Source organism: Quercus robur, chromosome 4 (assembly GCF_932294415.1).
Source record: "Quercus robur chromosome 4, dhQueRobu3.1, whole genome shotgun sequence".
Taxonomy (NCBI): Eukaryota; Viridiplantae; Streptophyta; class Magnoliopsida; order Fagales; family Fagaceae; genus Quercus; species Quercus robur.
This window is the reverse complement of record NC_065537.1, coordinates 20,786,607-20,813,715: the sequence shown is the minus strand read 5'-3', so window position 1 is coordinate 20,813,715 and position 27,109 is coordinate 20,786,607. Positions and strand designations below refer to the sequence as shown.

Sequence of the window (27,109 nt, the reverse complement as noted above, 5' to 3'; positions counted from 1 at the left end):
GTAGTGAATTTATTTCCTATTTTTTCCAATAAAATTTACTACTAAGAGATAGTTTGTTATATATTTTAAATATATAGATAACCATTTATTGATTAGTTATTTGATGTTTACCTTTTGTGATTCTGAATGATGTTTTATTTTTCAGATTCTAAGGCAACTTCGAGAAGAGACTGCCTCTTTGCGTGGTAGTCAGATGCAGGTATTTATTATTTCTTCCTTCCTCTGTATGTTTTATTTGTACATTGTGCGCATGTAGAAGCTTCTGGCTTTTCTTGTTGCTCCATTTTTGAATTTCATTGGCATGGGCAGCAGCCTGATTTTGTGTTCATTAACTTCCTGTCAACTGCTCAATTTTCTGCACAGAAGGCACATTTGTGTGTGTGTGTGTGTGTGTGTGTGTGAGCGTGCATGTGTGCTTATGCTTCCTGTGTGCATTATATGTGTTGTGTATGTCCAAGTGATTCTTTCAAAGATTATTACTTTTAATAACTTGCACTGCTATTTTTTTGATATTTCAAGATCTTCCTTCAAGTTTCTTTTCCTTTTTGTGTGCGTGCGCGTGTGAAAGTTTCTTAAACACATTTTTATGTTAATGGTTTAACATTCATAATTGGCTTAATGCCTATCCAAAAAAAGAAAAAATCACAATTGGGTTAATAATGGCCCCCGCACAGTCTTCTCAATCAAGATCAAAAAAGACAACGGTTCTCCAACCGTTATAATTTGACAGGAAATTATTAGTCTCCATTTGTTATAGAACAAGTTTATTTCCAAAAACTTGTCTGATATGATAATACTCAATATGAAGATTTGTTGGTCAAGAGTACCTTATCCTAATGCCTCAATAATGTGCCTCTGTTACGGGATGTGATGAATGTTGAACTACTGCATATGTATTGTAGAATGTGATGTACCTTCTTTAGTTTGGTGTGATTTATGTTGTGTTTCATCATTATCTCAATCCCTGATTATTATTTACAAATATCTTGTTCAAGGAAACTTAAACGATAAATTAAATGTTGCCCCGTAAGCTTGAGCTGATAGGAAATTGTGAATTTAATTATTTAAACAATATGATGGGGTTTGAACGCAGGATGGCCTGCTTTGTACCATGATAAATACTTATTGTTCCAAAAGCTAAAGCTAATAGGAAATGGTGAATTTAATCATTTAACCAATATTTTAACAATAGTGATTCACCATAAATACACACACACACATAGATGTATCATTTATACTTGTAAAATAAATATTTATATATATGGATTAGATCTTTAAGGCATCAAGTTCATAGCATAAACTAATTTTTATCAGTCTAATGTTGTATGGAATGTCTGAAGTCATGGTTTTCATTCCTTAATGTGTGTGTACATGAAAGTTGACAGTGTATTGTACTCTTAATAGGTGTCTCCTGATCAGGCACAGCTACTTGCAATGCTTGTGCAGATTCTTATGGCGGAGCGGTGTATTGAAGTTGGTGTTTACACTGTATGTATTTTTCACTGAAATTTAACTTATATATATATATATATATATATATATATATATATATAAAAGAGCTAAAAAAAGCTTATAAAAAAGATTAACTGCTTTAGTTGAACAGACAACTTGTTGTTTTTCTTCTGATTATGCAAGTTTTTGTTGGCATATCTCATCCTCATCTTGTGAAAAAGTAAGCACCAGAAGATCAGCTCCTTTGATTTCTGATTTCTCTCGCCTACTTTGTTACTTGTACCTATCAAGGTACTCCAATGTCAAGTAATGAAATGAAATATCTGCACTTTATGCACTCAAGAATTTGAAACAGAGTTGCATATGCTGACATGCGGCATATGTGTGGTGAAATAGAAGGTTGAAATTATTCTCTATTCTTATCCAAAACCTCAATTAGCATGTATATTCGTATCACACATTAAAGCCCTTCTTTAACCTAGAAATTAGAGGAAAAGTATGGAGCTCTTTTAATGAGCAAAGATGATCAGGGGCTTTTGCACTTAATACTGAAGTTACTTCTTCAATTTGACCTCTGCATAACTGCAATGTTACACTATGCTATTCTCCAGTAACTACTTAACATATTCAAACTAACACTATGATAGCAAGTTGATTTGATGATATGAATTGGTTCTACGTTTATTGAGTGATGAAAATGAGTGTATTAGAAAAAGAAGAGAATGTATGTGGGGTGAGACCCAAAGGTTGTATTTGGCCTACCTAAATGGACCTAGGATGGCAAGGGAGGGGAATCAAATTGGCCCTTGCTGCCCATCTCCGGGGCATGAGCAATGAAAGGGTTAACTCCCTATGGCAAGTGCAGACAAATTGGTAAAGGATGAGACAAGCAAAAGACCTAAACTTCAAAGGAAACTTTCAGCTAGGAATTTTCACAAACACTTTTTACGCAAAAAATTTATAAAGTAATTTTCAAGATCAAGGTCACAATTCAAAGTTCCTACCCATAAAATCCATTCTAAAAAAATTATGACATCACATGGGTCTTACCCGGTGCACAAAACTCCTACTTTTCTGGGTCTAGGAGAGTTCATAGTAGGCAATCTTTCCCCCAATTTTTTTTAGAGAGGCTGACTTATGTCGCTTTTGGTGGAAGGCAGTCAAGGCACTTGCCATCACATGCCCAACCTCCATGACATTGAAAAAAAAAAAAGGCAAGACATCATCTTTGTGCAGTAAAACACCAAAATAGTTCAAAATTTATCTTACCTAACGGATGGCTTGTTGAGAACGTGCTGGGTAGGCTCTTGGAGGAGGAGGCCATACTGGTTTACTGTGAGAGGGGCCAAATATCTCCTTGCCTTGCTATTACTTATGTCAATGGGACTAATTAGGGCCTTGAGAAGAATTTTGCTTTTATAACTAATTCTCATGATTTACAGTGCAGTTGGTTAAAAATCAAAACATAAATATTTTCTTAATTTACACCTTGGCTGGTTAAATCTAAATAAATTTTTCTTGATTTACACCTTGGTTAGGTAAAAATCTAAGTAACATTCTTTTGATTTACACCTAAAGTGGTTAAACGTCTAAACACAAATTCTCTTGGTTTACACGTTAATCATAGTAATGACAGTTTAAATAAATCTGGATTCAATAATCAAATCGGGTTCAAGTGATTTGACAATTTTATTGTATTCTGGCTTTGAATTTCACGTTCTCTTTCTTGTTCTACTGTGCAGTTCACCTCTTACCATGCAGTAAAAAGTTTATTTTATTGTGAATTTAATGAAGTAGCAACTTACCATCTTCTTAGGATTATATATATATTTCTTTTAATTTATTCAGGGATACTCATCATTGGCTGTTGCATTAGTCCTACCAGAATCAGGTCGTTTGGTTGCCTGCGAAAGAGATGCTAAGGCTCTTGAGGTTGCAAAGAAGTATTATGAACGAGCTGGTGTTTTGCACAAGGTAGTATTTTTATCTCTTTTATCTTTGCTAGTATTAGCATCTATAAGTGCTTGGTTCTTGCAATTATAAGGACTTACCTTATTTAGTTTGTCTCAAAAGTTTATACATCTGCTAAGCGTACTACCTTGTGCTAATGGATGCCTACTAAACCCACATCATATACACTGCAAAAGCTCATAATACTTCTTAAGAAGTAATACATTTTTGTAATGATCATTGGACTAGCAATGGAACTTTCAAGGATAAATGCCCTGAGTTGTACAAGTTTGCTAGAGAAGAGATGCCCTTGTAGCAATGGAGTGGGTTAATGGTGAGTTGCATTGGAATCCAATTTTATTAGAGAAGCTCAAGATTAGGTGGATGAAATTTTGGAATATTTTTAAGATGACCTCTATACAGTTCAAAATTGACCAGGCAGGAACTGGTACATTGGTGTGGCCCTCGGCACTCAAGCATGGATTTCACGTCAGAAGTTATCATGGAATGCTAATATTAGGGGTTGCAAGAGTTACCCCTGTTCCTTGAGGAGCATTTCAAAAGTTAGAGCTCCACCTAGAGTTGCTTTCTTCACATGAACTGAACCACTAAGGAAAATATTGACAGCGGATAATTGGATAAAAAGTGAAGTTATAATTGTGGATTGGTGCTGTATGTATAAATTAAATGGGGAGTCCGTGGATCATCTTCTTCTTCATTGTATTATTGCTAAGGAGTTGTGGGACTTATCATTATGTCTATTTGGTGTTACTTGGCTAATGCCCAATTCAATAATTGCTATGTTGGCTTCTTGGAAGGGGAAGTTAGGCAATCATAGGAGTGGGAAACTTTGGACAACAGCTCTTTCATGCCTCATGTGTTGTCTTTGGAAAGAGTGGAATCTTTGTACTTTTGAGGGAAAGAAGTTACCCTTACCACATCTCAAGTTTCTTTTTCTCAAGATGTTATACAACTGGACTTTCAATTCCTATAATTTCTCCATGACTACTTCATGGACTTTTTAGATGACTTATTTTCAGAAGTTTAAGTTTTTCTCCCTTTGTTTCCTTTGCTGTTCTTGTGTGTGCACTCCGTGTACTAGGATAGTTCCTCATTGTTTTGCCTCTTAGATTTGTGGACTGCATATGTATCCGATGTTTCTCTCATTAATATTTCTTATACTCCTGCTCCTTTTAATGACTTCTGAAACAATTGGTTTGCATCAGGTGGATGTAAAATATGGACTTGCCGCTGATGTCCTAAAATCACTGATTCTGAATGGCGAAGCTTGCAGGTAAATGAAGTAGCAGTGCACAATTATACATTTTTCACAAACAGCTTTTTGTTAATGTTTATTTTGATTATAGGGGTTCTAGTTCAAACGAATAGTAGTTCTCATTTCTCAACTCTTCTACATGTGTTACATGTTCACAATACAGCAATTTGTGCTAAGGATTGAGTCCAAATAATGTGAACATTTTCATCCTTGCATTTGAAGTGCTACTACCTTATTGCTTTGCGCCCTAAAATGAACTTTTCCTCGTGTGCAGAAGTTTCTGACTTTTTCCCCAATTTGTGAGGGACAAAAATAATAAATCAACATTTACACCTATTTCCTTTTTTTTAATCAGCTATGATTTTGCGTTTGTTGATGCGGAGAAGAGGAAGAATCAAGAGTACTTTGAATTGCTACTTCAACTGGTAAGAGTAAATATCATGTTGAATTAATCTGTTCTAAATCCATTTTCCTGTTCCTTTTGATTATTTGAACAAATTTGCCCATTCATTATCCTGCAAGCAGTTGGTGAGGATTTAGTTTGCAGGTGAAGGTTGGGGGTCTCATCGTGATTGATAATGTCCTTTGGCATGGAAAAGTTTGTGACCCAATGGTAAATCAATTACTTTATTTGTATGTTTTGTCCATTTGAAATGAAATTGATTCTTTCTTTTTTTTAATATATCTTGAGAAGGTAAATGACGTGAAGACTGTTAGCATTAGAAATTTCAACAAACGTCTGCTGGAGGACAAACGTGTAAGCATCAGTATGGTAGGGGATGGTAATTTTTGCCTATGTTTTGACAAATTCTGTGAGACTCTTCTGAATTGATCTATAACCTTAAACTTTTTGGAGCTTTAGGTACCTATTGGAGATGGCATGACAATATGTCGAAAGAGATGACCTCAAACCAAAGCATAAGTCCTGTGCAAGTGAGATTTTGTTGTCAAATTTTCAGAAAGTATCCATATTCATCGGTTTCTGTGGGATAGTTGAGGCTCAGGATGTTTCTGCATAGCTCTTGGAGGCTACTTGGCTCTTGGAGGCTATGATTTGCAGATTAAGCTGATTTTTGTTAAGGGCATAATCTTTATTATTTCTTCTTGTAGCTATAACTAGTACTTGGGCTTGAGCTTTGATTTATTTATTCAGCCTTGATTGTATAAGTTGGGTGCCCTAGTCTCTTTTAGTGTGAGAGAACATCATTAGAAGACCAGACAACCTAATTTCCCCCCAATTTTGTGGGTGTGTAACAATTGTAGGGGTATAGCAAGGTAGGGTTTAAGGGACCCAACTGCTTGAAAAAGTCTTGAGACCTAAGTTGGCAAAATTTTACAGTATTGAAGATATACTTTGTGCATGACTGGCAATCCAAGTTTGAATATGATGTTAAAATGATATGATCTCTTAATATAAATTAAGTTCCTGCTGATTGAGTAAATTAGTAATAGATTATGATGCAACCATCATTTAGATAGCTTCATGATTTACTGAACTTAATAGAAGGAATGATTAATCATGCAATGAAGAATCAATTCATGAGTTGTGGATTATATGCTGGTTTTTCCCAAATAGCAAACTATTTGATGCTTATATACATTTGTGGAACCTTTTCGGTTTTAATCTAACTTTTTCTGCACAATTCAAAACTACTTTTGGATTATCTTGGTGGACATTAATCTATAGATATGGGTTACAAGGGATTGAATGGAAGATTATGTGGAGGATGTACAAGTTATGAACTGGTAGTTCAAAGAATATAGAGTAAGTTATGAATTATGATTTTATGATGCTAAATGTTAGGTCCAACTTAGGATCGACCTTGGGTGAGTACACCGTTTAAAGGAAATAGAGTTGTCATCGCATATTGGGTTCTTCTATAGTGAATTAGTGATTGGTCACTTAATAGGTTTAGGAGGGTTTAAACTTCAAAGTACATATCCTACGAATTAGGTAATAAATATCTTCAAATCATATAGATTGATTCAAGAGTTTATATATATATATATATATATATATATATATCTGTGTGTGTGTGTCTGAGAAGGTGTTAAGCATCTTACAGGTATTATATTGAAGGAATATTAAAGCATATGTTCAATCTAAAATTTCCCATCCTAAATTTGGACAACTTTTTTGGCCTGTCGGATCTTACTCGACCATCTACATCTCCATAACTTCAATTTTTTGAAATAATTAGACTGATTTTGTGGATTATGCGATTTATTTGTACGATTAATCATTTTCATATTAACCACTGAAGCAAGAGGGGATTAGTTAGTGGGAGGAAAATTGATTACAATTTAGAGTGTAGTTGTGAAAATTTATAATTAGTTATGTAAAGAGTTGTAAGGGAATTGCCTAATGAATTCATTAAATTAGTCCGCTGAATGAGTATTAACTATTAATGGAGATTATTCTTGAGGCTTTTTCCCTCCATCTCATGAGAAATTCAGAAGAGGTCTCGTTGGACTTTTTGCTTGATGGTCTCCAAAATCCTCAGTGTGATACTTTTTTTTTTGTGATACCTAAGTGTTAGATAGGAGAAGGCATGATGAGCTTGCTCTCGGTCTAGCCCCTTCAACTTTACCAATCTAATTAATGTATTTATTCAAATTTTTGTTTTGGATCTATGCTTCCATCAAATTTGTTTGCATTGGCTATTGAAAATTTGGGGGGATTTTGGAATGTAAGTGAGACATCCCATTTAGTTATTGTTGAGGGTCATTTGTGAGAATCCAAGTAGGAAGAAGAAAGCCCAACGACAAGGGCAGCAAAGAATTGGCAAACAGATGGCAAAACCATTAGGCCCAAGCGGCAGGAATAATGGATAACAGGCCCATGAAATAAACAAATGGGCCTTGAAGAGGCAAGTAGGCTTAAAGAAGCCCGGAAAAAGAGAAATAGGATACCCATGGGCAGTATATGATGTAGAAAAGTAAGAAAGGGTCACCGTAGACCCAAAGTAATGCAAACAAAGAAAGTAAGGGGTTAATGGCAGGTCCATGAACCCCAAGGATGAGAATAAGGTAATTAGGCCAAGGAAGCCCAATGAAGTTAGTAAAAGCTCATGGGAATGCAAAGTTAGTAAAAGGGCCAAGAAAACCCAAAGAAAGCAAGTGGGCTAAGGATACCCAAAGGGACACAGGAGCCCATAAGTAGGAAAACCAATGGCCATACCAAGCCACTGGGAGAAAGAGTAAACGGCTGGGCCAAAGAGGCCCAACAGGATTGAGTTATTGCAGCAGGAGTGACAGAGTAATACGGCAGGAAATGAGGATAATCAAGAAATGGGCCGAAAGAAATGTAAAACCCAGTATTAAATAAAGCCCATCTCCTCCGGGGAGTGGGAAATCGAAAAGCAGCTCACATAAAAGGTCAAAGAAAATGGATGGCAGGCTATGCAAGCAAGCCTCTAGACCACGGTAGACGAATGACCAACATGCAGATTTTGGACACATATGGAAGGAAGGCACGCGCAAGGCCCAGACACCCCCAGCCTGTACCCAGCCAATACAGGGCATGGTGAGGTCAGAGGTCAGAGATTCAGAGGGCATGGTTTGGTGGTGGGGAGAGGGGAAAAATCTATTTTTGAGGTTCTAGCTCAGGTTCTTTCGGGGAAGTGTCCTGCTAAGATGACTTACTACCCAAAAGAAGCAAGCTGAGTTGGAACCACTAGGTGCATGCCATGAGGGATAGGGAGATAGAAAGAACCCATACCGTAGCAAGAAATGGTGCCACGGCGGACAAACAAACAAAATACCCTTCTTTGTCTAGTGATGGGGGGTGGCACACAGACGAATCAGTGGTAGTCGGCTAGTACACCCAGACCAGACACAGGAGGTTAAGGGCTAAAACAGTAAAATCTGGTCACAGCAAGCACTATAAAAAGAGGATCTTGTCGTGAACAAAAAATGGAGTAACAACGGGAACCATAACTAAGAAATAGGAATTCGAAAAGAGAGACCAGAAAATAGAAAAGAAACGAGTGGGAGGGAAAGAAAGAAAACAACCAGAAAGAAAATAAAGTGAGAATTAGAACGGCAGACATGCATCGGTAGATTGATTCCCTCTCTCTCTCTCACGAAATCCTGCTCTCTGTGAAAACCAAAAGGGGCCTCTGTGCATCAACCATTCAGGTCTGTTTTCCTCAGGGTAGTTAATCTCCACGATAAGACTGTTCCTGAGAGATTAATTACGTTGAGAAGGAACGTTCTTTCCTTTCTGGTTTTGCTCCTGCGGACCAGATTTAAGTTGATTTCTTCATCTTCTGATTAACCCATACATATTACTATTTACTCCATTTTGTTTTGTTCTTTTCTTTCTGTAAAAGTGATTATTATTACTGTGATTGTGTTTGGGGATCATTTGGTCATTTCCTACTATGTAGCCAGATATTTTATTTTTATTATTATGTCTGTCTGCCACAACTTGTCTGAAATAGCTCTGCCTGCCGTAAGCACATTCCTGGCAAACCAGGCATAGTTTTCGCACAAGCCGGACCAAATTGAGTTGCAGCTGGACTGGTCCCAACTCCCTTATCCAGAAAAACTTGGGCCTAGTGCAGTAGGAAGCAGCCCAACACCACTAGCACAGCCCATCACTTTATAATTGGCGACTTCACTAGGGAGTTGGGAAACAGATAGGGGTGAAAACACAGAATCCTTCACAAACAATGCCACCAAAGTCCAGAACGACACAAAATATGAGTGTCGTGCCCTCTTAAGTAGAGTCTAGGCCAACAACGCCTCACCAACAGCAGCCTAACCAAACGGAAGGTGCCAACAGAACGAGGGTTGATCCTCAGCCACAGCCAAGAATCCCCATGGACAATGTCAGTATTTTTATTGAAGTATTGCAATCATTGCAGCAACAAATGATGGAAGAAATCCGACAACTAAAAGCAGACAAGACGAGGGAGAAAGGGAGCCAGCATGACCTAGAGCATGCGACAGACAGAGAAAAGACACTAGCAGGAGGTGTCCCACGGAATGTAGAATAGCGTTTCATTACTATGGCTGAAGTAGCGGCTCTCCTGGAACAAGAGAGAGCCAGAACACCTAAGGAGAGGTTTTACACACGAAGGCCTCCTTACCCACTAAAGGTACTCAACAAACCATATCCCGAGAGGTATGAGCCAAGGGCCTTTGCACAATACGATGGCAAGAAGGGAAGTGCAGTTGAGCACGTGAGCAAGTTTATTGATACCCTTGGCCCTTACGCTGCAGACGAAGACTTATGTCTTCGAGAATTTTCAAAGTCATTGTGTGACCAGGCATACACCTGGTACATCGGCCTAAAACCAGGATCGATCCCAACTTGGGATGACATGGTGGATGTATTTTGCACTAAGTACTTACATGAAGAGGAAACAGTAACGCTTGCAACCCTGCAAGCGACCAAGCAAAGGAATGGCGAAAATTTGATGGAATACATCAAGAGGTTCAGAGATATAGCACTTGACTGCTATGACCATTGTGAAGAAAGAACCTTAGTAGAAATGTGTATGACTAACATGATTCGGGAATTCAGAGCAGTCCTGGAAAATCTAGAAATTTCCCAGTTTGCACAGCTGTTGCAGAAAGCCAGGAAAACGGCCCAGTCCATAAAACCAAGCTCAGACAAAAGAAACGCCCCGCAGGCTATGGCGGTATCCACCGAAGAGCGGAGAAGGAAAACCGAAGGGAGGAAATATGATACGCCCCCACCCATACCGTGTACTCTTAAGGAACTAGATGTGCTGCTAGAAAAATGGATAGCAGACGGAATCTTTAAACCCAACCAAGTTTCCAAAGAACCCACGGAGGAAGAAAGAAGAGACCCTCGCTTCTGCCGCCTGCACAACTATGTACAACATCCCACCGCAGAATGCTGGGCGCTCACAGATTGGTGCACCGTAGGACTAAAGAAGGGACACTGGAGTTAACCCAGCAAGAGGTCCAAAGAAACCCACTCCCGAATCACAAGGGAAAGGGTGTAGCAACAGTGGTAATATGCACAAACCCAGAGGAGGACGAGGAGGAGAACCTGGCCCTGCCTGCCGCAGTGATTACCACTCTACAGCAAAGTGTCAAATTCAAAAATTTGTTTGACCAATTGGGACTCACAGCAAAGGAAAGAAAGATAGCCACAGAGGCTTTGGTGAGTATCGCCTCTGGGGTAGGAGTAAAGTGCTTATCAGCCGAAATCCCAGATGACAGAGCCCTCTTACAGGAATTGACAGAGATCACTTTTAGCAATGAGGATATGGAGGTGGGACACCCAAATCACAGGAGGCCTCTTTGTTTGGTAGCATCCATAAACCGAATCCCCATCAAGAGGGCCTTGATAGATACATGTGCTTCCATAAACCTCATTCCATTGAGCACCTTGCAAGCGGCAGGAATTTCAAAAAGAAAGATCCAAGGATGCCCAATGGAAGTAATAGGGTTCGGCGGAAAGGGCGAGTACACCGCAAGCCACATCTAGTTGTGGTTGAAAGTAGGCCTTATAACTTCTTTAGCTTATTTCCATGGGGTCAGAACGGAAATATCCTATCATGTGCTTTTGGAAAGGCCCTGGTTACACAAACACCGATTGGTCCTGTCCACTTATCACCAGTGTGTGAAAGGGAGATTGAATGGCAAGATGATACGTATAGCTGCAAACCCCTCGCCATTCGAGCAAGCAGAAGCTCACCTAGTGGAAACTATGTTTTACGACCAATGGGCTCCATTTGGGGAAAGCTCAGTTTCAAAGCCATGAAGGACCTTCGTACCTAAGTGGGAAGACGTCCAAAGTGACCCAAAACCTGATCTAAGAGAGTTGCTGGCATGAAAGAAGAAAAGAAAAGAAGCACTTGCCGTAGAATCAGATAACACACCCCAATGCATCAGGGTTCGAGGCCTTGATGGCAGGACTGTGTATAAGTTATGAAGGCACGTGGGGCCCACGAATGAGATGCAAGCGGGCCCCACCTAAGAATGGCAGCACGGGAGTTTAGCGTGTTGTGTCGCTCAAGAAAATTTAGGAAAAGAGGAAGAAAATGACAGGGAAGTTGTGGCAGAAAAAGATGCACATGTTGTGGCAAAAGAAGAATTGAAAGAAGTTGACCTAGGGTCTGGTTCACAAGAACCAAGGCCTATCTCAATTAGTGCAAGTTTGACAAAAAAGGAGAAGTCAGAACTGGTACTACTGTTGAAAGAGTTCAAAGACGTTTTCCCGTGGGACTACAGTGAAATGCCAGGATTAGACCCTGGGCTAGTTGCGCATACATTAAATGTAAACCCAGAGGCCAAGCCAGTGGCCCAGCCTACCAGGATATCTCACACAAAAATAGAAAGGCAGACAGTCAAAGAAGTACAGAAATTGCTAGTTGCAGGATTCATCAAGCCTATTCAATATCCTCGCTAGCTATCCAACATAGTACCAGTAAAGAAGAAGAACGGCCAGATAAGATGTTGTGTAAATTTCAGAAATCTCAACAAAGCCTGTCCAAAGGACGAGTTCCCATTGCTAAACATGAATTTACTAATAGATTCTACGGCAGGAAGCGCCATGTTTTCGTTCATGGATGGGTTCAGTAGATACAATCAGATCAGGATGGCACCAAAGGATGCGGAGAAAACTGCTTTCAGAACACTTATGGGCAATTTCTACTACACTGTGATGCCCTTCGGGTTAAAAAATGCAAGTGCAACTTATCAACGAGCAATGACGGTCATATTTCACGACATGATGCACCAGGAACTAGAGGACTATGTGGATGACATAATGGTTAAATCAAAGAGGAGAGAAGAGTACTTCTACGTGTTGAAAATGGTATTCGAAAGATGCAGAGCCTTAAAGTTAAGAATGAACCCCCTCAAGTGCGCATTTGGGGTGTCCTCTGGGAAATTCTTGGGTTTCCTGGTTCACAACAAGGGGATAGATGTGGACCTGGCCAAAGCCACGACTATAGTAACTATGAGACCTCCGGTCACGGTAAAAGAATTTAAGAGTTTCTTAGGAAAAGTCTCATATATCCGGAGATTCATCCCTGGGTTGGCATCAATCACTTCTGCTTTCACCAAGTTGCTCAAGAAGGGGTAAAGTTTTGAGTGGGGGGAAGCATAGCAGACGGCCTTCAAAAGGCTACAGTAGATAATGATAAACCTCCCCACGGTGCAGGCCCCTATCCATAAAAAACCATTGCTACTTTACTTAGCCACCAACTCATATGCCATTGGTGCATTAATCGCCCAAGAGGATGGAGGTGGCATTGAGCAGCCAGTGTACTACATCAGTTGTGCCTTAAAAGATGCAGAAACTCGTTATCCAAGGGCGGAGAGGGCATGCCTGGCCATTGTATATGCTTCGTAGAGGTTGCGCCATTATTTCTTGGCCTACGAAGTATGGTTGATGACCAAGTCCCATGCTATCAAAGCTTTGTTACAACAACAGATCCTCTCTGGCAGAATATCCCAGTGGTTGTTGCAATTGTCACAGTACGACTTGAGAATGGGGACACCTAGGGCGGTGAAAAGCCAGGCTATAGAGGATCTATTAGCACAGTTTCCAGGAGAAGAAGAATTCCCGCTGGATGATGAAGTTCTAGGGGAAGTAGCCATGACAGAAGAGGTCAGAGAACAATGGGTAATGGAATTTGATGGGTCTTCTACTACCCAGTTTAGAGGGGTGGGAGTAGTTTTGTACCATGAAGAAGACAAGGCAGTGGCGCTATCGTTCAAACTAGAATTCCCATGTTCAAACAATACCACAAAATACGAAGCCTACCTAACTGGGCTAGCCACGGCTCTCGAAATGAGAATCAAACATTTGAGAGTATTAGGAGATTCGAACCTAGTCGTCTACCAGACCAAGGGAAGCTTCTCCTTAAAAGAGCCTAGTCTAGCCCCATACAGAGCAATGGCCCAGAGGATGGAAGAAAAATTTTCAACTTTCGAAATAGAGCATGCTCTAAGGAATGAAAACCGGTTTGCGAACGCATTAGCCGCACTAGGGTCACAAATAATTTTCGAAGGGGATAGCACTAGGATAGAAGTCAGCAAAAGGGAAGAATTCATCATTGAGGTGTTGAAGGAAAGGTTCCGAGAGGAACAGTGCAAAGGGGATTGGCGGATCCCCATAAGGGAAGTCTTGATGAGGGGAGAAGATGCCGCAGAATTAAAAATACTAAAAGACTACGCCCTGGTGAGAGAAGAGTTGTACCGCAGGATGCCAGGTGGGGTCTTGTTCAGATGCGTGGGGCAGGAGGAGGCCCAGAGAAAATTGAAAGAAGTACACGACAAGACTTGCGGATCTTGCGGGGAGGTCAGCCTTTACCGTAGACTTCAAAGTACAGGCTTCTACTGGCTAAGTATGGGTAAATATGCAGATCAAGTCCAAACCCAGTGTGGGACCTGCCAGCTTGCGGCAAATAGAGATGAAAGTTTCGATGTGTTCATCAGCGAAGATTGGAGAAGCCCTTTCATACAGTACCTAACAGAAGGCATCCTGCCACAAAAGCATAGTGAAAGATACAAGCTTAAGAGGTTGGCAACACGTTACTTTTTGCATAATATGGTCATTTTCAAAAAAGGGTACGATGGGGACCCTTTGAGGTGTTTGGGCCCTGAAGAAGCAAAAGAAATGATAAAAGAAGTACATTCAGGAGAATGTAGGGAACACCAGGGGAAGAAAAAGCTCTACAGATGCTTGCTGCAGATGGGCTACTATTGGCCTACCATGAAAAGAGATACAGCAGAATTTGTGAAAACGTGCCACAGTTGTCAAGTACAAGCCAACTTGATTCACACCCATCCACAGAATTTACATAGCATGGTCACCCCATGGCCCTTCCACACTTAGAGGCTAGATTTAGTGGGACTAGTTAACCCACCATCACGTGGATACATATGGATATTAGTGGCTATAGAGTATTTTACTAAGTGGGCAGAGGCAGTACCACTCCGTAAGACCACAGGAGGAGCAGTGACAAATTTCATCAAAGAAAATATAATTGTAAGGTTTGGGGTGCCCCACAAGATCATCAGTGACAATGGCACACCATTTGTCAACAGTGATGTAAGGAAGATGCTAGAGTTCTACCAAGTCAAGCACCACCGGTCATCGCCTTATTACCCTCAAGGGAATGGGCAAGCAGAAACAACAAACAAAACTCTCATAAAGATTATCAGTAAGATGAGCCAAGAGTATACGGGAGGATAGGCGACGCACCTGCCAGACGCTCTTTGGGTTTATAGAAATTCACCAAAGTCAGCCACAGGCTTCTCACCTTTTTCTTTAGTCTACGGAACTGAGGTAGTAAGCCCAGCAGAAATAATGACTCTGTCCCTGAGAGTCATGCAGATGCAAGAAAAAGAAAAGGAAGGAGAAGTCTTTGCGGCAGAAATGTGCGAAGATTTAGAAGGACTTGATGAAAAGAGAGAAAAAGTCCAAGAGCACAGCCGTAGATACAGACAAAAGATGACTGAAGCCTATGGCAGGATGACCAAAGAGAAAGTGTTCGTAGAAGGACAACTTATGTTAAAGGTAGCAGACTATGTCAGGCGAGGCATGGCAGGACCATCTAAGTTTGCACCGAAGTGGGAAAGACCCCTTGTGATAAGGGAAGCGCATCAAAGTGGATATTACCGTCTGACTCAAATGGATGGTAGAGACTTAATGGATCCCATCAATGGGAAGTGACTGAAACTTTATTATGCCTAAGGAAAAGAGTTAGGTGGTTGTCCCTTTCTTTTGTCTTGTTAAAAGCCTTTATGTTTCCTTTACCTTTTCTTTCCTTCAAGTGACTATGTCACAAGACAAAATTGTAACGTGCTTTCATGAATATGAAATGAAAAAGTACGAAGTATTAGCACTCTATGTCATAGCAACAGTAAAAGTAGAAGCAGAGTGTAGCATCATAATTACAAACCCAAACTATGGCAAACACACACCAAATAAGTGCTATAGGAAACATATAAGTGTTCTAGATGAAGTAATAAAAGAAGGAAAACAAAAAAGAAGGGAACTATATCATCATCAACGGAGTCCGGAAATGAGAGTCTGATCTCCAAAACGCTAGGCCCACCAATGCTAAAAAGAAGGCGCTCGCGACGGCCCTCCAAGTCTGCCACCTCCTTCTTCAGAATCTCAATCCGGGTATCAATAGCATCAACAGCTGGCTGAACTCTCCTCGTAAAAAGGCTCAGGCAACCTCACGGAGATGATCCAGAACAAACCCCACAGCGAAACCCACACTGATAAGCTTTTGAATCACGGCTCTCCACTGCAGGATCCTCTTGGTGGAGATGGTGTCAACAAAGCTGTGCTCAATGTCGTTCATCACGCTCCCCAACATCTTTAAGAAGTGCTCCCTGGCAGAACAGCCAAGACAGAATCCCTGCATAAAATCACCACGACTACTGTAGACCAGCACCAAGTGGGAAACACAATCCTTGGGGACTCGGAAGCCATGAAAATCCACGTAAGGAGGCCCAGAAGCCCAGAAGTCTGCAGGGCCAAGGTTATTAACTTTAGGCTAATCAAAGTGGGCGAAGAAGGCTGTAGCTTCATTCGCAGGGTCTGGGATGGTGGCAGAACTGCTGCCCACCTCAAACTGGAAAGGGGCAGTAGGAAGTGGACCTATTAAGAAAACACAAGGCAAAATGAGAAGCCATGATCTAGGAAGAAAAGACTCACAAAGAAAAATGAAAGAGAAGGGAAAGGGGAAAGGAAACTTACCAGGGCCAGCAGGAATGGGGGCTGCGAGTACGGCAGAAACAAGCACCGTAGGTACGGCAAAAACAGGTGAGTGGGTACGGCAGAAACAGGTGCAGAAGGTGCGGAAAGAATGGGCGCTACAGGTATGGCAGGAGCAGGCATCCCTACGTCTGTTGCAACTCCTGGCCCCTCAAAAGTCTCTGCAAAAGGGGAGATAGGCATATAGATGAAAGGGAGCAACGAGCAATGCAAATGCATACAAGAAGAAAAAAAAAGTGAACTTAGCAGAAAAGAAGAGAAGACACATACCCATAAACTCAGGCTCGGGTGGAGCACTCTCCTCTTCGTCAGAATCAGAAATCCTCTTCTTTTGGATAGGCGCATCATCAGGATCCTCAAGAATGTCATCAGACCCCTCAGATGATAAGTCTGTGTCAGGACCACGTGTAGCGGAACTGGGAATGGAGGAAGGAGTAACAACCAGAAAAGAACCGTCCTTCGCAGCCTGGGACAAAGCTGCGAAGGGGTCATTGGTGGAAATAACAAGTGGCAGAACAGGGGAAGCAGTCTTGGTCTGAACGGCAGCAGGAGAAATGGCTCTCTCTGAAGGAGCAGGTGTCTCGGTGAAAAGAGGTGTGGTCTCACCAACCCCCTCAGTATGAGTACCCTCTTCTCTGGGTACCGGCTCGATGGGAGGGGTAGGAGTTTTGGCAGGAACCTCATGCGCAGCGGTAGAAGGAGTAGGTGTTGCAAATGCCACATCGGTCCCATCAAAAAAGCCTTCCATGGGTACACCCATGGAGGCAGAGATCTCCTCGGCAGTAGGACGATATACGGAGAGAGGTTCGGGCACCTCCTAAAAAAAAGAATATAAATACGGATGTGAAGACCAAAGGAACTGTTAACTACATGACGCAGACAAAAGACATGTGGCAGAGGAAGCATGTGCGAAGAAAAGAAAAGGAAGAGAAGAAAAGAGATGTACCTCAGACCCGGGCTCATCAAGTAAAGTGGGACGGGTGACTGACGAGTCCTCCTTGTGCTTAGACCAAAAAAAAAAAAAAAAAAAAAAAAAAAGGAGTTAGCAAGGTTAGCCACAAGAAAGTCAAAAGGTATTTTAAAAGATAACTTACCCTCTACTCAACAGCAAGCACGAGATGAGGAGTTGTCTTCCTTTTGCTGCCTCGAGTTCTGTTGGCAAGGGGAGCACCTGTAGGTGGCAGTGGAGTAGCAGGCTTGGATTTACAAGCAGATTTAAACTTGGTAGGGGCTTTCTTACTTGGTGCAAAAACGTTTGTCACTTTAACCTTCTTCTCCCAACCTGGAGGATAATCGCCGGCATGCCAATACCACCCCTCTTTCTCCTCATCCCATTTGAAGATGGCTGACCAGCTCTGTTTCCTGGCATATGCCAACACATACTTGGAAGGTAGGAGCAAGCAAGGGTTAATTGAAATGACCATACTGAGCCCATCAGAGGGAATAAAAGAGAAACCGCGGCTACCCACCAGCTCTTTCTTGAATGAAGTCATCACCGCTTGCCAATACCCGTGCATGGGAGGAGTACAAAGGCCCTCCCTCAATGAACCAGGAACTGTAACTGCACTGAAACGCTGTCTCTAGAATTCAAAGGCAGTATGCCGCAGAAAGGGACGAACCGAAGTAAGAGACTCCATAAGGAAGAAAATATCATTGGGAATGTCCTGATCTAACTCAAACTGTCTTCTTACTCGGTTAGCAGGATAATGAACGAACCTGAGGCCTTCATCGGCTAAGTAAGGCAACCATCCGGTGTTAGTGGCCGCCAAATAAGTGATCCCTGTCTCGTTAAAACCAACCAAGGGAGTAGTAGTCCCAACAGTATTGACAAACAAACCCATGGCAGAATCTATGCATGTGTAATTTACACCCAAATTTCTATAAGCCCTCTAAGAAAAACCAACACCTTCATCAAAAGACTCAACAATAGAATAACCAATAGGCTTCAAGCCAGATCAACGGAAAGCCAGCGGAAAATCAGACTCAAATTTGCCGCAGAAATCAGTAATTACCCTTGGACATGAGTGGTACTTCTCTCTAGCAAAGCGAGCAAGTCTACACTTTACCAAATATTGGGTGCAATGCTCGAATAACAACTGTTGCAAAATAGTACAGTGGACGGAGGAGGTAACTATGTGACAGGATCTTGCCTGACTCTCATCACTCCGTAGGATGTCTAACTAGACATATAGATGCCCCAAGAACATATGGGCCAACGGTGGGCTCACCCCGGCAGATATTTTGATGGCTAAATGAAAGTATAAGGGCTTTTGGCATACTGGGGGTGGGACCCAAAAACAAATTTACAAAGAGCAACAAAAGCCGCGCGGCGAGTAGCTACAGAAAATTTAGAAGAAGAACTAACCCAGTATGACAGTTTGGCATTCCCAGCCATCCTCTTCTTCAATTCGTCTCAATAGCCTCTTCTTCCGGAGAAAATTCTAGAGTGGCAAGATCGGCATCGCCAAGCATAGGCAGAAGTAACTGATTGGCCACGTCTTCGAGGGTAACGATGAGTTCGCCGCAGGAGAAAAAGAAGGTATGGGTGGTGGTACACCACCGTCGGACCAAGTGGCGAAGGTTGTAGAGGTCCCGGAAGTTGGACAAGCAGCGAGATGAAACGATGGCTTTCAGGACACCGGCTCATTGCAACAACCCCATGAAACCCACATCAGATAACTCATTATCTACCCATTCTCTCCAACCCAAAGCAGTACCCAACCCAAATTCGAAGTAGATGGGCACAGGGAGTGAAATGCCTTGGCGAATGGCTAGATCAGGGATTAAGGAGGCCAACGGGGCCCAAGAGACATCGGGGTTTCGCCGGCAAAGGGCGAGCCACATGCGACCTGGCGGTGGCGGTGCATAGTCGCCGGGAATCTTTGGGAAATGAGGGTGGACTTTGTACCATGGATCGATCAAAAGGGCGCATTCACTATCGGGGTTGCGCTGTGTCTCTTCCCCAACGGAATGCTCTAACTCAGAATACTCTACCTCCTCGCCTACATCAGGTATAGCGGGAGGGTCAAAAGCGACTTCTTTCCCTTTACGGTGGGAAGAGCCTTGACTTTTCATCGGCCCCATGGTAAGAGGGCTTGATCGGAGTAGATGGGTATGAGTGTTTAAGAAGAAAAGGACGGTGAAGAAAGGGAGACGAAGAGAATGTGTTCTTGGAAAAGAAGAAGTTTGTGTTTAAAGTGCAGAGGGACTTCTCTTTAAATACCCAGGTCATTAATAACGGCACGAAGGAAGGCGACGGGTCAGCCATCAGAATGGGATGAAATTAATGAAGCGGCGGCTATGCTTAAAAATAACTGCCAAACTGGGAAATTCGAAGAGACAACACTGTTCACAGCAGGAAAAGAAAAAATATATATATATGAGGAGGGGTCCACTGTTTAAAAAGGCTTGCGAAGGAAAAGAAAGAAGAGAGGAAGAAAGGACAAAAAGGTCTTTTATTCACATATGAACCGCAAGAATGCTTCATATGTTCAGGGGGCTAAATGTTGAGGGTCATTTGTGAGAATCCAAGTAGGAAGAAGAAAGCCCAACAACAAAGGTAGCAAAGAATTGGCAAACAGATGGCAAAACCATTAGGCCCAAGCGGCAAGAATAATGGATCACAGGCCCATGAAATAAACAAATGGGCCTTGAAGAGGCAAATGGGCTTAAAGAAGCCCGGAAAGAGAGAAATAGCATACCCATGGGCAGTATATGATGTAGAAAAGTGAGAAAGAGCCACTACAGGCCTAAAGCAATGCAAACAAAGAAAGTAAGGGGTTAATGGCAGGCCCATGAACCCCAAGGATGAGAATAAAGTAATTAGGTCAGGGAAGCCCAATGAAGTTAGTAAAAGCCCATGGGAATGCAGAGTTAGTAAAAGGGCCAAGGAAGTCCAAAAAAAGCAAGTGGGCCAAGGATGCCCAAAAGGATACAGGAGTCCATAAGTAGGAAAACCAATGGTCATACAAAGCCACTGGGGGAAAGAGTAAACGGTTGGCCCAAAGAGGCCTAGTAAGATTGAGTCATTGCAGCAGGAGTGATAGAGTAATATGACAAGAAATGAAGGTAATCAAGAAATGGGTCGAAAGAAATGTAAAACCCAGTATCAAATAAAGCCTAGCTCCTCAAGGGAGCGGGAAATCGAAAAGCAGCTCACATAAAAGGTCAAAGAAAATGGACGGCAGGCTATGCAGGCAAGCCTCCAGACCACGACAGACAAATGAACAGCAGACAGATTTTGGACACATATGGAAGGAAGGCACGCACAAGGCCCAGGCACCACCAACCTGTACCTAACCAATACAGGGCATGGTGAGGTCAGGGGTCAGAGATTCAGAGGGCATGGCTTGGTAGTGGGGAGAGGGGAAAAATCTATTTTTGAGGTTCCGGCTCAGGTTCTTTCGGGGAAGTGTCTTGCTGGGTTGACTTACTACCCAAAAGAAGTAAGCTGAATTGGAACCACTAGGTGCATGCTATGAGGAATAGGGAGAGAGAAAGAACCCAGACTATAGCAGGAAAGGGTGCCACAGTAGACAAACAAACAAAATACCCTTCTTTGTCTAGTGATGGGGGGTGGCACACAGACAAATCAGTGGTGGTCGGCTAGTACACCCAGACCAGACAAAGGAGGTTAAGGGCTAAAACAGTAAAATCCGGTCACGACAGGCACTATAAAAAGAGGATCTTGCCGTGAACAAAAAACGGTGTAACAACGGGAACCATAACTAAGAAATAGGAATTCGAAAAGAGTGACCAAAAAATAGAAAAGAAACGAGTGGGAGGGGAAGAAAGAAAACAACCAGAAAGAAAATAAAGTGAGAATTAGAATGGCAGGCATGTACCGGTAGATTGATTCGCTCTCTCCCTCACGAAATCCTGCTCTCTGTTATAACCAAAAGGGGCCTTTATGCATCAACCATTTAGGTCATTTTCCCTCAGGGTAGTTAATCTCCACAGTAGGACTGCTCTTGAGAGATTAATTGCATTGAGAAGGAACGTTCTTTCCTCTCTGGTTTTGCTCCCATGGACCAGATTTAAGTTGATTTCTTCATCTTCTGATTAACCCATACATATTACTATTTACTCTCTTTTGTTCTGTTCTTTTCTTTCTGTAAAAGTTATTATTATTACTGTGATTGTGTTTAGGGATCATTTGGTCATTTCTTACTAAGTAGCCAGATATTTTATTTTTATTATTATGTCTGTCTGCCACAACTTGTCTGAAACAGCTCTGCCTGCCGCAAGCACGTTTCTGGCAAACTAGGCATAGTTTGCGCACAAACCGGACCAAATTGAGTTGCAGCTGGACTGGTCCCAACTCCCTTATCCAGAAAAACTTGGGCCTAGTGCAGCAGAAAGCAGCCCAACACCACTAGCACAGCCCACCACTTTACAGTTATTTGCATCTTTCTATAAATCTTGTGATTCAACTTTTTTATTTATGAATACATATGTACAAATATTTATTAATAGACTTCCTTTTGTATTGTGCAGGTTAATAACTAGTAATTAAAATAATTGGAGATCTTAAGTCCAGTTCAACTGTCAAAACATGTAACACTAAAAGCAAATTGATTTTATAATGTATAATGGAATCCGAATTAGGTGATGATGATGTAATCGATTCAGAGAATAATTATCTATTTTGTCTAGGCAATTATTTTATTTTATTTTATTTCAAGTGTAAATAAGAGGATTTCATTACATATTTAAATCCTACAATCGGAATAAAGGTCACTTTTGTTTTCTTAAGGGGAATAAATGTCACTAGACCGTATGACCATTAGCATATCCATATCATTAAAAAACCGAACGGGTCAAAAATCTATATATGAGTATCATAATAATTACACATATAAAATTCTTGGTGAGATTTTATGAGAACTTATTAAAATCCTTGATAATGTACCTGTTTTCTTTCATGTATTATACTAAGAAAATTATATAATATTATTAAGGGGTAATGACATATAAACCACCTGTAGTTTGGGCAAAAATGACTTTACCCACCCATGATTTGAAAAGTATCACTTAACCCACCTGAGGTATGGTCTGTTTGTTTTCAATAACGTATCCCAGTTAAAATCAGGGGTAAATAGGTATTTTTGTTCAAATTTTATGTCTCTCTCCTCCCAAAACAAAAAATAGCACAAAAATGCAAGAGAAACAAGATCAAAAGGGAGGGTTTTGGGAAAATTAATATTTGGTGGTTTCATTGGCTCCCACCTCTACGAAAAGCTTATGGCGGAGACACCGCACAAGGTGTTGGCTCTCGATGTATGTAGCGACAAGATCAAGCACCTTCTTGAGCCTGCGAGCACTCACCCTTGGTTCGATCGCATCCAGTTCCACCACCTCAACATCAAGAACGACTCTCGCCTCGAAGGCCTCATCAAGATGTCAAATCTGGTTAGTTCCACTCCTCTCTCTACACATTACCATTTTAGATTCTCTTAATTTCTTCGTTCTTTTTTTCAAACTATTCTTGAATTTTTGTCTTTAAACACCAAATTGCCAAATGGGTCTGATTTATCTGAGCTTGAATTGAAGAGGGTTTGCCCATTTGATTTTCTCTTCACAGCGAACCCAAATGGGTCTGAGGTGTAGGTAAAAATGAGCTCAGAGCTTGAGTACTCAGACACTGTTACTGGGCTCTTCCTTGACCTCCCAATCGTCTGCTTTAATGGCAGTGGTTGCTCCCTAGGCAATATACTGTACGGTACCTCCCACCTCTGCTTCTTTGCATCAGTAATATGGACCCTTAATCGATCTTGTGTCTCATGCTTGTACAAAAATCAAGAAACATCAAACGGCTGAGAGGTGCATTTTCAAAAATAAGAGAACCAGAGGAAGAGAAGTAGGGGATAACATACTTGAAAAAGAGTTGCGAGTGAGGCATATCAGGGCCGTAGCCATTGTTGTTCTTGATGACAACAAGGTGGCCCACAAGGCCTCCATCAGGGGTCTACTCAATGGAGATGAGACGATAACCTTGGCCAATCTTGGTTTGTGTAGGTTGATCTGGGTTTTATTTTTTTGGGTATGTTCTTCATGTTCAAGATTTATGTGAATTGAGAGAGAAACCAATACCACTTTTTGATATTGTTTCTCTTGCATTTTTGTGCTATTTTTTGTTTTGGGAGGAGAGAGACATAAAATTTGAGTAAAAATACATATTTACCCCTGATTTTAACAGAGGTGGGTTATGGAAAACAAACAGAATATACCTCAGGTGTGTTAAGTGATACTTTTCAAACCACGGATAGACAAAGTGATTTTTGCCCAAACCACAGGTGAGTTTAGTGTAATTACCCATATTATTAATGGCACAAATTATTATGTGTAAGGGTGACAATTCATCATGTCAACTTATAAGTATTCGACTATACGAATTGACATTGACTCAACATGTTTATTAAACGGGTTAGGATTCCTTAATCCTAACACGACTTGTTTATTAAATGGGTTAGTCATATCAACCTGTTTATCAAATTTTATCAAAAAGAAAAAAAAAAAATACAAATTTTAGTATTAATTCAATTGATCTGAATTATGAAAAACCAAACAAATAATTTTTTTTAAAAAAAATATATAATTCAAAACTAACAGTGTAACTGAAATTACAAATAATCATTCAAAATTAAAGTATATCTTAATATCACAAATAATCAATTACAATATGTCAAACAAAATAAACCATAATAATTAATGTCAGATCTGAGTAATTAATTTAAGGAAAACAAATAAAGGTAAAAGTTCTCATAAAAAAAAATAAATAAATAAAGGTAAAAGTAAAATTAAAAGACAACAATGATGACGCGATGGTGGCAGAGAGTTTAAAGATGAAAGTAAAGGACGATTGCAACTAGGGCTTTGAGTGATAGAGAGAAGTGAAGGAAAAGGGCGACAGTGGCTTTGCACCACAGTGACAAAAGGGTGACGATGGCTTAGAAAATAAGGTGAGATTGAGGTTTAAGAATGAGAGGCGGCCATAGGGCTTGGGAGAATGCAACTTGGAAAGAAAATAAGTTTATATCCCTACAGTTTTGAAGGGCATATTGGTAAAATAATATTAAGTTAAATGGGTTAGATAGGTTTCGTGAGTTAGACACAAACACAACATGTTTATTGAATGAGTCAGTTGTGGCTTGGGAGAATGCAACTTGGAAAGAAAATATGTTTATATCCCTACAGTTTTGAAGGGTATATTGGTAAAATAATATTAATTTAAATGGGTTAGATAGGTTACGTGAGTTAGACACAAACACAACATGTTTATTGAATGAGTCAGTTGTGTGTATCGTATTGTGTTGGATTTTGTCACTCTTAACGATGTGAGAGGAGGGTATATACTTATTGTAGGGAAAAGTTAATGGACGTCCTAAAAATATTGGTTTATGAAATATTTTTAAAAACTTTTTATGAAAAAAGAAAAAGAAAAACTAATTTTTTGATAGCTTTTTATATCTCTAAAAAAAAAGTGGTATCAAAACCTTCTTAAAATAATCTATTACTAAATACCCAATCACCACTTGTAGAGGGCCTTTTTGGTTGTATCAGGTTGGGCTATCTCCTGCAGTATTGGGCCCAACTATTCTGAGTAAGGGAGTTGAAACCGGTCTAATTGCAACTTAATTTGGTCCGACTTGTGCACAAACTATGCCTCATTTGCCAGGAGCACACTTATAGCGAGCAGAACGTGGTGCTTATCCTCTGTTTCTGCCACAGAAGGAACTTTTCTCCAGTTTCTGCTGCAAAAGGAACTTTTCTTCAGTTTCCACCGCAAAAGGAACTTTTCTCCAGTTTCTGCCAAGGAACTGACTTTTCTACTATGTAACAAAACTTTTTGTTGTGCAATAAAGTTTCCTGTTGTGCAGTAAAACTTTCTGATGTGCATTGAAGTTGTCTGCTATGCATTAAAGCTTTTTACTGTAAAGCCTTCTGCTGTGCAATAAAACTGTCTACTGAGCATTAAAGCTGTCTGCTGTGCTTTAAAGCCTTTTGCAATGTGAATGACTACTCTTCGTTTTTTACTGCAGAAATACTTTTCTACTTCCTGCACATAAACAAATCTAAAACCCAAAAAAAATACTCATCAAACAAATGTTAGTTTAAATGGGTTAGCATATTCTTAAATATATACATACATATATGAGTGTATATACTTATATGTATTCACATATACATATATAAAATATATTTTGCGGAACATGAGAAACAAGATATATGTATATATATATTTATGGCAGGATAATGATTAGTTTGTGTCAAAAGTAAAATACGTAATAACAAATAAAGAAGAAAGCTTCCGCAGAAAAGGTTTAGCTAGTATAATAGCTAACATAGTAAATATAATGAAATGTGCTACAGCAGAATAACTAGTACAAAAAGTAAAGATACCACAGCAGGACCACTGATGCAGCAAACGTGATAAAAACGTGTTACGGCAGAATGACTAAATACAGCAGATATAATTTATAATGAGAGAAATCAAATATATTTGCAATCAAAATCAAGTATTGAATCTTCCCATAGGATAAGTAAACCAAGAAAGAACCCAAACCCCAACTTAAACAAACTTGTCATAGGCTTTTGCCATCAAAGTTGTGCATTTTGGAGAATAGGCCTAAATGGCTACTAGCTATTACTTTTGGGAACATCAAAGAGTGGGTTTGCTAAGAGGGAGGGAAAAGATGGTCTATTGATGCATTGTCCTATTCCTGCCGTATTTTCTTTCTTTGTTTTACTACTTTCTTTCTTTCTCTCCGTTCTTTTTTTTACTTTTAGTTTCTTATTTCTCTCCTACCGTGAGTTGTTCCCCTTTTTGGTCTTTCCTTTTCCTGGGTATCTCTTTCTGGGTGCTTACTACTCTCTTACCATAGGTTTTTCCCCTTAAGTGCTTCCTTCTATTGGGTCTCCTTCTTTCAGTGTTTTTCTCTCTTCCCTTGTTTTTCCTTCCCTTTTCTACCATGGTTACCTCTTCCTTTTATAGCAAACTGCTTCAGTGGGATTTCTCCCTTTTACTCTTAGGGCTTCACCAACTGTTTTTGGTTTGTTGTGGGCATCCTTTCAAAATTACCTACCCATCCATTGGTTGCCCCTACCATTGCTCAATACATGTTTGCTGCACCACTACTCATTTCAAGACAAAATTCCATTTTGTTTATTCTTGCTGTATACCTCTACCTCTAGGTGACTAACCAATAAGGATTAGGCTACCTCACTACCTAGCTCTATGACATGCATCAGATGGTCCCAACCATTTATTACTTCTTTTGGGTAAGATATTATCCCAGCACGATATATTCCCAAAAGAAGTCACGGCAGGAAACCAAATATAGACCCCCTTTTCCCCCCACCACCAAACCACACCCTCTGAATTTCTTTGACCATGGGCCCACTTCCCTTGTATTGGCTGGGTATAGGTTAGTGGTGTCCCGGCTCTTCTGTGTTTGTCTCCCATGCCGTTTCTGCCGTAGCAGATTAGCTTTGTTTTGTTCTGCTGCGTGGCTGTATTATTTCTTCACGCGTTTCATGCTGTGTTTTGTCATTTCCTTTGGTTTGACTCTTCCTTTACGTGTTTCTGCTACTAACACTTCCTGCTGTTCTTTGTTTCTTTCACCGTGCTTTTTCATATTAGTTTTCACGTCTATCTTTTATACAAAAAGATATGGGCCTTTATGGGCCAAATAATGTTGACTGGA

General features: G+C 40.6%; 2 protein-coding genes and 1 long non-coding RNA gene across 7 annotated transcripts in view; all 3 read left to right on the top strand.

Moving 5' to 3' along the window:
• Positions 1-6,028, top strand: part of LOC126720838 (probable caffeoyl-CoA O-methyltransferase At4g26220) — a 7,196-nt gene extending 1,168 nt beyond the window's left edge. The window contains exons 3-10 of one of the 5 annotated variants that reach the window (XR_007653702.1): positions 146-199; positions 1,405-1,488; positions 3,301-3,426; positions 4,629-4,696; positions 5,034-5,103; positions 5,204-5,291; positions 5,373-5,435; positions 5,541-5,559. Coding sequence is in view for 3 of the 5 variants with exons in the window: in XM_050423655.1 (XP_050279612.1) it covers positions 146-199; positions 1,405-1,488; positions 3,301-3,426; positions 4,629-4,696; positions 5,034-5,103; positions 5,226-5,291; positions 5,373-5,460; positions 5,541-5,671 (687 nt within the window). In the remaining 2 variants the exon portion in view is untranslated. Of the gene's footprint in view, positions 1-145; positions 200-1,404; positions 1,489-3,300; positions 3,427-4,628; positions 4,697-5,033; positions 5,104-5,203; positions 5,292-5,372; positions 5,461-5,540 lie in introns of those variants that run through there. The other 4 variants (XM_050423657.1, XM_050423656.1, XM_050423655.1 and 1 more) reach the window with 4 other exon arrangements.
• Positions 6,029-13,058: 7,030 nt separating this feature from the next.
• Positions 13,059-14,507, top strand: LOC126721527 (uncharacterized). The gene has a single exon (XM_050424577.1). It carries the CDS (start codon positions 13,059-13,061, stop codon positions 14,505-14,507), a length of 1,449 nt encoding a protein of 482 aa, XP_050280534.1.
• Positions 14,508-22,579: 8,072 nt separating this feature from the next.
• LOC126724386 (uncharacterized) lies at positions 22,580-23,507 on the top strand. Its single transcript, XR_007654959.1, has 2 exons — positions 22,580-22,814; positions 22,987-23,507. It is a non-coding gene; the product is annotated as an uncharacterized LOC126724386 (long non-coding RNA).
• The last annotated feature ends 3,602 nt before the right edge of the window (positions 23,508-27,109 follow it).